Raw genomic sequence first — 10,329 nt, 5'->3', positions numbered from 1 at the left:
CGTTTATTTATTTTTGAGACAGAGAGAGACAGAGCATGAACGGGGGAGGGGCAGAGAGAGAGGGAGACACAGAATCGGAAGCAGGCTCCAGGCTCTGAGCCATCAGCCCAGAGCCCGATGCGGGGCTCGAACTCACGGACCGTGAGATCGTGACCTGAGCTGAAGTCGGACGCTTAACCGACTGAGCCACCCAGGCGCCCCGAAATGTCATGTTTTTAAAATACTTCAGCCAAAAAATGAAGCAATGGAAAAATGTTAATTGTTATATTTAGGTGACAGGTGTATCGCAATCCATTACATTCTTCTCTTTTCTTGTTTGTATTCTTTCACGCTTGAAAATAAATGCCTAGAGAAAAACCAGTCTTTCGAAAGCTTCTTTCTATATATGCCAGTCTTTAAGAGACACGATAACAAAACCATGCATGTACCATATTAAAATGTTGTAAGACAGATAAAACTAAAAATCCCATTTTCTGAATGTCATCATTCTTGCATTTGATTTCAATTATGTATGTTTACTGGGCTTCAGGTTCTAGAAATAATTTTCAATACCTGTATTATAGCCGTCCCCATCCCCAACCGGTAACATCAAGAACACACAGGCATTTCTTTCTGGTTCTGTCTGCTGCATAAAGACCCTCTCCCCACGCCCCCACATATGCTTATTTATCCTTAAGGTCTGGCTTTAGTATCTCCTACTCCAGAAAGCCTTCCCAGGGCGCAGGATTCCAACCAAGGTAGCACTTATCAAACCATGGTCATCATACCTGTCACAACGGAACGTAAATGTTTTGTGTCTGTTCCTGCCGGAAAATGTAAGAGACAGGAACTGTGTCGTTCTCAACCACTTAGCTCTTTCTTAGCTCTCGCTTAGCTCTCGTTAGCTCTTTCTCGCTTCGGAGCCTTAGCAGGGCCGGTCCTCTGCCCAGCCCCCGGCCCCCACTCATATATTCTCGGGCTGCACCCTCTTCATTCTTAAGATTGCAGCACAACCAAAAACAAACAAACAAATAAAAAATATCACTGTACTTGAAAAAAAAAAAGATTTCTGCACAACCATCAACTTGTTCTCAGGGGCCTTCCCTCACCACCTAACGAAGATTTCCCTTGACTCTCCCTTTTAGCATTCCGTCACCGATACTACTCATCACGATGGCAACAGCACTTTTATTTGTGGCTTCTTACATTTCACTCCCCACCCCCTCCCCCGCCCCCCAACACCATATGCTCCATGGGACCCGAGATACGTCTCTTTTATTCACTCCTGGTATCCTCAGTAGCAAGTACAGTGCCTGATGCAAGGTGGGGCTGCTGTAAATATTTTGTTGAGTGAACGAGTGGATCTCACCTTTCGTACTCAGCTTTTGGGGAGAGTCAATGCTGACTGAATGAGCGTCAACCTGCTAATTGCCATAAAATTAGGACACAAGTAAAACAAACGTGACCGCTCACCGGACCGGACAGTACAAGGGTCAGCGGTGGTGCGCAGAATCTTCTCATCACCCCGGAGATGGGTGGGATGACCCCAGTTCTCCACAGGGACACGAAGACAGAGACTTAAGCCTCTTGTTTGAGAGCAAAAGAAAGGATGGTTGGCAGTACTCGTGGCTATTTGAGTCTTGTGGGAACGACTCCCTTGGATTACATGCCTACAGCAAAGACCACCTGAGGTTAAGCATCTTTTGGGGACCATGCCATTTCTGTTCTGGTACCTACACTTACACGTGCATGTATGTAACACACACACGTAGTCACTCGCAAAGCTCACCCATTCTTTTTCACTTCATCCCATGTTCAATCTTGTTTCGGAGTCTTTAAACTTTTTTTTGGCTGTATCCACAGCAAAACACTCTCCTCTCCCTTATCCTTCAGCATATATCCCAAGTTCCTCTTCAATAAAATTTTATTTTTTACTTTTTAATATATTTTGAGAGAGAGAGAGAGAGAGAGAGAGAGAGAGCAAATAGGGGAGGGGCAGAGAGTGGGAGACAGAATCCCAAGCAGGTTCTGTGCTGCCACAGCAGAGCCAGGTGTGGGCCTCGAACTCCCAAACCGTGAGATCATGACCTGAGAGGAAATCAAGAGTGAGATGCTTAACCAACGGAGCCACCTAGGCACCCCTCCAGAAGATCATTTTATAATCCTCTAATTGTTTAAAGAGGCTTACCCCCTCCTTCTCCATGGGACGGTCAACTCCTTACAGACGGTCAGAGCCTGCGGCCTTCCTGCTGTACCCGCTTACCACAGGGGTCAGGGCGTGCACACGCGAGTGTCTACTTCGTGACACAGTAACACGTTGTAAGTAAGTAGCAGTTATGGTGAATTAAACCTTTTTTGAGTTTGAGGCCCAGGAAAGACAGTGCAATTTCAGTATCACTGTAATTGAGACGCTAGAAAACATTCATTCAAGAAAGGAAGGAGAGCTCTCTGGCAAATACATTTTCATAAAATTACCCCTCAAAGTGTAAATAACCCGCTACTGCATCGACAAGGATTCCCAGAAGTAGGAAAAAAAACCCCAACCACCACCTACCACCCACCTCTGAAGGCAGTGGAACATGCTCACTGTACTAGAGCGTGGGGCTGACCTCTGTACGCCTGGCCCTGACTACACTCCTGCCACTTTCCCTGCACCAGGAATCCTTTCCTCTTTCTCTGCTTGTTGAAATCGCTACGTGTATATGCATGCATTTCGAGGCTCAGCTCAAACACCTAAGAAGTGTTTCTTGACCCTCCTGACCAGGAATGGATTTGTTCCTCTCAACTCCAAATCCACCTTCTAACAGTGGTGAGCAACCTCCAGGCGAGGGAGGCTGGCATAATGGAGCTTGGCTTTGGACTGATTCAAGTGCTTCTGGTTTTTAGATCTGTGACAAGGCGAAAGCTGGATGGGAAGTTGATTTCCCGTCTTCCCTTTCCCTGGGGGGGGGGAGGGGGGGTTGTCTTTTGAGGTCCCAGCTTCATGCAGGGATCCTGTGCCCAAGACACGGAACTGTTATCTCCTGCCCCCTGCACAGCCACTAAAGGAGAAAGTTCTAGGTCTCCAGGATTTGGTAAAAATCAACAGGGGAAAAAAACCCAGCTTTTGTGCTGATCTCCTGGAATGCCTCCTTGTATTTCATTTTTGGCCCAAGCAGAATCCTTTTCATGCCTGTCCAGCAAAAGAAGTACTAATTTTATCCATCGTTTTTTATCACTTTTGTGGTTTCAACTGGATCACTCAGAAATTACCTTGTGACACACACACACACACACACACACACACACACACACACACACAGAGCTAGAATTAATATAATCACATCATTAGGCTATTATAAAAGTCAGAAGATTTTCATAGGTTAAAAAAAATTTGTCATCAAACTCATGATAAATTCTAGGAAGAGAAGAATGCTTCCTCCAAGTATCTTTTTGTTTTGTTTTTTGTTTTAAATGTTTATTTGTTGGGGCGCCTGGGTGGCTCAGTCGGTTAAGCATCCGACTTCAGCTCAGGTCACGATCTCGCGGTCCGTGAGTTCGAGCCCCGCGTCGGGCTCTGGGCTGACGGCTCAGAGCCTGGAGCCTGCTTCCGATTCTGTGTGTCCCTCTCTCTCTGCCCCTCCCCTGTTCATGCTCTGTCTCTCTCTGTCCCAAAAATAAATAAAAAACGTTAAAAAAATTAAAAAAAAAATAAATGTTTATTTGTTTTTGAGTGAGAGAGAGAGAGAGACAGAGACACAGAGAATCCCAAGCAGGCTCCACACTGTCAGCACAGAGCCCGATGTGGAGCTCAAACTCACGAACTGCAAGATGATGACCAGAGCTGAAATCAAGAGTTGGATACTTAGATGACTGAGCCATCCAGGTGCCCTCCCAAGTCAGGTGCCCTCCCGCCAGGTATTTTATTTTGGAAGGACGGGGGAGAAACAAGAACACAAACATTAAATACATCTATCTAAGGAATTTCCTTCAACTGCCTTTCCTGAAATTGATGGCCTGGGTAGAAAGATATTGAAGACATGTGGAGAGCCCCACGTCTAATTAAAATCCTATCTGTTTCTGAATGCAAAACAGGGATGAAAAACTGGGAGAGCTAAAGGGTCCCAGGATTTAGTTTCACTGGTGCATTTAAATCCCCTGAGATCGTGCATCTTGGCTAAAAACTACAACAGAAAAAGCAGACACATCTCAAGTTGTTTTCATCCGAACCACTTTACAGATCCTGCGACTTACGTAACCACCTGTAATGCGACCAGCGCCTCCCGCTGCCGGGACGGAGACCCGAAAGGAAGCACGGGAGGTCCTTGCTACCTGCAAAGTCATTACTTGCATTTCCTGCTCCTGAGGCGGGAAGACTTACGTTCATTAACGGTAATATGATAGAAGACATCGCTCACGGCACAGCATGATGAAATAAAACTTCTTGACAGACAACCGTTGCTTTCGTTGACAGTTTATTAAATACACTACATTTGTACCTTATTCTGTGGTTTTTTAAATCATTCACACGGGGCTTAGTAAAAACATACTTTATAGAAAACCATCTGCAAAATTAAAATAAAAATAAGAATGCACATTTTACACATGTATTAGATAAACTGCTGGAAATGTCAGGAATTATTTTTTTTTTTTTTTTTTTTTTTTTTAAATTTTATTTTTTTCAACGTTTTTTATTTATTTTTGGGACAGAGAGAGACAGAGCATGAACGGGGGAGGGGCAGAGAGAGAGGGAGACACAGAATCGGAAACAGGCTCCAGGCTCCGAGCCATCAGCCCAGAGCCCGACGCGGGGCTCGAACTCACGGACCGCGAGATCGTGACCTGGCTGAAGTCGGACGCTTAACCGACTGCGCCACCCAGGCGCCCCTGTCAGGAATTATTTTAACGAAAGTGACTGTAAAACATGAGGCGCCTTGACTTCATTAAACCTGACACCAGACCATGACTATGGAAGCGCGGACACTGAAGTGTGGATGCAAAAACGTCTATTGACGGAACTGTTTCACTTAATCGCGTTTGAGAAACAGGACAAAATAAAGGACTAGTCTTCTTTTACAGATACTTCTCTAACTCCACTCACTATGCACTCTCTTTCCCATTCAGAGAATTAATTGTGCGGACTGATGAGGCAAAAATCATTTCCCTTAAAGAAAAACAAACTAGAGCCTATTTACAAAACATGCAAAGGGAGAATGTGAAGTGTGCGCGTGTTACTGCAGAACTGCGCGACAGTGACCACAGCGGAGGGAGAGAATGGGCCTTTACTTCCCCGAGTTATCAGCCCTTCCCCCCTCCTTTCTGGAAGAAATACACGGGCAGGGCACGGACTATAAAACGGCATACAATGCAAACACAGAAACAGAGAAGTTTGCAAGTTCTTTATGTTTCCAGCTGTTGAGACAGAATTTTCCAGAGCCGAGGTTACCTCTAGCGGCGAAACCAGAGCCAGCTGTTAAGCAGCCAGAACGCTACAGTAATCGAATACATGACCATTTCTCTCTTCGCGCGCTCTTTGTTCTCCTCTTCTAGAAGCTGTAGACGTCTATTTAGTTTGATTATCTAAGTGAAAAACAAACGACAACAAACCAAATAGAAGCTTTAGTGCAAGGAGCAATCAGAGTCTCAGGAAGTAGCAGGACTTGTCAAAAGAATTCTGATAAACACTTGGAGCAAAATGAACCCTATAGAGAAAAAATGCCACCCAAGACAGCTTCAATTCCGAGATAATCTTCTCCCTTTCCCTTCTCCAAATTTCTGAGTCAGAAAAGAGTGTACTTTCCGTCCTTCCTCGATTAAGTGTGAGGTGAGGAAACCGTGGCACGCTGACAGCTAATTCCGACAGGGGGGACCAAGCACACACCGAGGCAGGTGCAGCACAGCAGGATGAGCTCCTGTCTCTGCTCCTTCTACAAGCTTCTGTCACTCGGCCTCAGTTGCTCATCTTTAGCCTGCGTTAACTGCCTTCCCTATCCGCTGAGCTCCTGATGGGATCTCGTAACAGCCTATTGTGGCGGGCCCTGTGCTCTGTCACCCGGACCCTTCAAGGGCTGAAAGGCTAGGAATTCTCTCGTTGACAGCACTGCCCTCGGCTGCTGATCCCTACCACGGACAGCCCTGGGCTGAACGACTGCCCTGCCCAAGCACATGCTCCCTTCCTGGGGCAGCTGCGTGCGTCCAGTAACTGGTTCACAATGGGGTTCAAGGCCCAGGCCCCCCGCTCCACCCGGCCTCAGGCCCCTCGTGAGGCTGGCCACGTGCAGACACCGCAGCCCAACACTCCCCTCGTGCCCCATCCTGCTTCCTCTCCTTCCCCTGCAGGTGGTAACTGCGGGAGCACTCCCGGGGCAGGCTTTCGTGCCAACCTGCAACCCACAATCTGCTTTCTGTATAAAAACACAATGAGCTCTGTAGAGCACTATGAATGCTCTATGGGATTACTATCATTATGTTAGAGAAGGTGAAGGAAGAGATTTTCACAGAATGTGGAATCCTTAGCATTTTGAGGACCGAGAACTCCAACCTGGAGGGGTGCGGGGGGCGGGGGGGCGGTGGGAATGGGAGTCTACGGACAGTGGTGCAGAGATAACCATTTTCACAACCTGGAAAGGTACGTCACTTTTTAATCAGTGCTGAGGAGCCATTTTTCTCTTAGGGCCAGTAAAAAAAAGATAAATAAAGTGCTTAGAGTTAATCACCTTTTCCCAACCACTCACAACGAGAGGGGCTTATTTGGTGCCACGGGATGCTATGTTCTTACACTAAACGATCCATCTTATCGTCAATGAAAAAAACGGGGCATTGATCTTGAGTCGTTACGATATTTTTATCTGGGCAGCAGCAACACCAAGGCCGCTTTTTAACATGGAGAGTGGATTACATTTTCTCTCTTGAAGCCAGGCGGCCCATGGGTTCCCCATCCCAGGATGAATGGAGTACAGGCTGGTGGGTTTCCAAATTGGCAACGGACCGAGGGAGCTTCCCCTGCCGCCGGGGTCACAGACGTGAACTCTGTAGAATCTTCTCGAGATGCGGTGCTTGCGCCTGGTCTCAGAAGCTGGGTTTCCCACCTGGCTTTCTACTACTTGTCACAGGACGTGTGTGACCTGTTTACAATGACTCGATCTTTGTCTGCTACTAGTTCAGCCTCTAAGCTAAGGATCGAATGGATGTTGTTACAACCCCGAAGCTCCTGCTGTACTCTCAGAAAGCAAGGTTGTTGGTCTGACTGTGAATTCTACGACAAATGCCAGAGAAACTCCCTTTCTTCAGCAGGCGAGGTATAAATAAATATACGTGAGACCTTCTGACACAGCATCCATTTAGTAAATAAACGAGACTCACGAGAAAAAAAGCAGTATTTGTTTCATATTATCGTTATGTTGAATCTTTAAAATGATATTGACTGATTCTAATGCCAAGATATTTAGTTTCTTGATCTTAGAAATACTTTCTTTCATTCACGTCTCCTCTACGCCTGTTCGGCACAGACACAATTACAACGCTGACTGCGCCTTCTCCACGTGTGTGTGTCTGTGTGATTCCAGAGGCCGTGGGGCCGCATATTAAAAATGTGCATATGCAACTGCACTGCCAAGGCAGGACTTATGACAGAACACGAGAAATACGTTCATAGACGCGCTGCGCAAACCGGAAGCAGTGACTTCCAAAGCGGAAGTCTCCAACATCGTACCACCGGTCCCCAAAGTGACTTCCACATCTCAAAAAGTCAATCGAGCAGTCTAGTGGCTATGCTCGTTGGCTAAAATGCCGAGAGTCTTTGTTAGTGGCCAGAATTGTACCCATCCATTTTGGTAACACCGTTTCACGCTGATTAAAATGTGTAAATGGTGGCTTAACATACCTTTAATCAAAATGGAAAAGTCAATTATGGCTTATTAAAAACAGCTGGACAAATAAAATAATTCGTGGGTTCCACAGGAGAGAAAATGGTAACATGTTAAAAAGTATCGGTAACATACTGTATGAATATAATTTAGGATTCTCTCTTGTCTAGTACATTAAATACCTGCCGTCTCAACGAAGCCGCATCTACAACAGTCATGTCGTCCGAAGTTCCTTCAATTGTTGCATCTATATGTGACATGCCATGCCTAGCAGATGAGACATAAAAATGCAATTTAATATTACAACAGAACTAAGAGTACCCGGGTAAGTCACATCATGTGCTGGGCAATGCTCAAAGAACTGTTCAGAAGACTGATATTTAACAACAGGAATTACTAAAATATTTTACCATCGGAATTGGTACTAACAAAGGAAAACAGAGGAAGAAGCAAAAAGTAGTTTGAGCAATGATTTAGGAGCTGCCACTCTGAAACAGAACAACGCATAATTCTTCCACAAACTTCTGTCCGTATGTAGCTCCACAGGAGTCCCTGTCGAGACTCACTGGCCGGGAACACTAACTTTAGCTAAAAAAAATAACATAGATTTTTTAAAAATTTCTCCTCCTCTTCTCATCGCCTCTTACCATTTCTACTCTCTACTTATTTCTAATTACCTGTTCTCTACTGTGTCTCCCACAGAAACAATGATAAAATCACCTGAGGACATCTTGTCACTGCATTCAGATCCAGAATTGGCTCAAAGATTAATCATTAAGCGGCTGTGTATAAAATAATACTGGAAAGCCACGAAGAACCACCCCAGGGAAAGCACATTAAAAAATACTTCTTTTTCGAATACAGTTACTTCTAAACGAGCACTGACTTTTAAATGCCTGGCAATAAACCTCTGAGAAACAAATACACACAAATGCTATGCTTCCCCTTTGCCTGGATTTCCACTTCTTAAGCTTATTTTAATTAACAGCTTAATTGAGATATAATTTACATACCATACAATTCACCTCACATGTTTATATCCTCACTATTTTAATCCTGTACGGTTATTTCCCTAAAATGGCATAGTAACTTCCCCAAATGAGCAGAATCTAAATCAACTGAATTAAAAAGTCACTCCTTTGTCATCCAGAGAGAGTTGGCACATGGATTACATTATTCTAATCTTTCAAAGAAGTCCCCGTTACAAAAAGCACATAACCACACAAAGGGGTATGAAGAAAATTATAGTTTTCATCCAGGCACGTTCAAGACAAGTCTATTCAGAAAATCCTGTTTCATATGCTGTTGAAAATAATCCAAAAATAACTTAATAAAGTATGTGGAACAGGATTTATTTTATAATCATTCACTGTGTTCCCAGCCAGGGTCGTCATTCTGAACACAGATGATAACCATACGTGTTGCAGTTTCAATGGCTGATGGTGCGTCTCGACTCTAGAACAATGTCTACATGTTCCTTTCATCGCTAAATGAACTTGCTTTCGCATTTCACCACTCCTTTCTTCACTGCAAGAGGAAATATCCTCGAATACTGAGACTAACTGCATCTGAGAAGTAAGCTTCTATGTGAGTAGAACAATGAGTTTATAAATATCTGAGATAATTATTCTTTTGAAGATTAAGACCGAATTATTACATGACTGGAGAAAAAAACACGGGTTGAAGATTCCTTTTCTCTACACTTTATGTCAAAATAAAACTTTTCGGGTGGGTGGCTCGGTTAAGTATCTGACTTCAGCTCAGGTCATAATCTCACAGTTGGTGGGTTTGAGCCTCGTGTCCGGCTCTGTGCTAACAGCTCACAGCCTGGAGCCTGCTTCAGAGTCTGTGTCTCCCTCTCTCTGCTCCTCCCCTACTTGTACTCTTGTCTCTCTCTCTCTCTAAAATAAAAATAAACATTAAAGAAAATAAAACTTCTATTTCCCTGAGGTTGCCTATGAGATATAAACTGGGGGGACAAGAGGGGCGCCTGCGTGGCTCAATTGGTTAGGCGTCCGACCTTGGCTCATGTCATGATCTCACGGTTCACAAGTTCGAGCCCCATGTCGGGCTCTGCGCTGACAGCTGAGAGTCTGCAGACTGCTTTGGATTCTGTGTCTCCCTCTCTCTGCCCTTCCCCTGCGCTCGCGGGCCCTCTCTCTCTCTCTCTCTCTCTCAAAAATACATAAACATTAAAAAAAAATTTAAACTGGGGGGGAAAAAAGAAGCAATGGCTTCAAAGGTAAAGGAACCCCAGACTGAACACAGAGAATGAAATATAAGTGATGGGAATTACTCATTTTAAATCCTGAATTAAATAAGGTGTTAAACACCTGTGAAGGAAATCTTCATTTGCAAAGGAATCTAAGGATATGGCAAAAGGCCTTACGTATATAATTCAACTTACAATAGAAAAAAAAAAAAACATTAAAAGAGCTATATATATCAGATATAAAAAGCTGTATTTGTCAGAACTAAAATCTCTGTAAGAAATGTTAAGTCAGCT

At 44.5% G+C, this 10,329-nt stretch overlaps 1 protein-coding gene across 12 annotated transcripts in view; it reads right to left on the bottom strand.

The window, feature by feature from the left end:
• Nucleotides 1-5,342: 5,342 nt before the first annotated feature.
• MFF (mitochondrial fission factor) overlaps nucleotides 5,343-10,329 on the bottom strand; it is a 34,678-nt gene continuing 29,691 nt past the window's right edge. For all 12 annotated transcript variants that reach the window (XM_042950341.1, XM_042950340.1, XM_042950335.1 and 9 more), the window contains 2 exons: nucleotides 8,006-8,090; nucleotides 5,343-5,538 (listed from right to left, as the gene is read on the bottom strand). In XM_042950341.1, coding sequence (XP_042806275.1) covers nucleotides 5,407-5,538; nucleotides 8,006-8,090 — 217 coding nt within the window. In that variant the 3' untranslated portion in view covers nucleotides 5,343-5,406. The remainder of the gene's footprint in view (nucleotides 5,539-8,005; nucleotides 8,091-10,329) is intronic.

The sequence above is a fragment of the Panthera leo genome, chromosome C1 (genome assembly GCF_018350215.1).
Source record: "Panthera leo isolate Ple1 chromosome C1, P.leo_Ple1_pat1.1, whole genome shotgun sequence".
NCBI lineage: Eukaryota > Metazoa > Chordata > Mammalia > Carnivora > Felidae > Panthera > Panthera leo.
The sequence above is the reverse complement of the archived record's forward strand: the minus strand, read 5'-3'. Positions and strand labels throughout refer to the sequence as shown.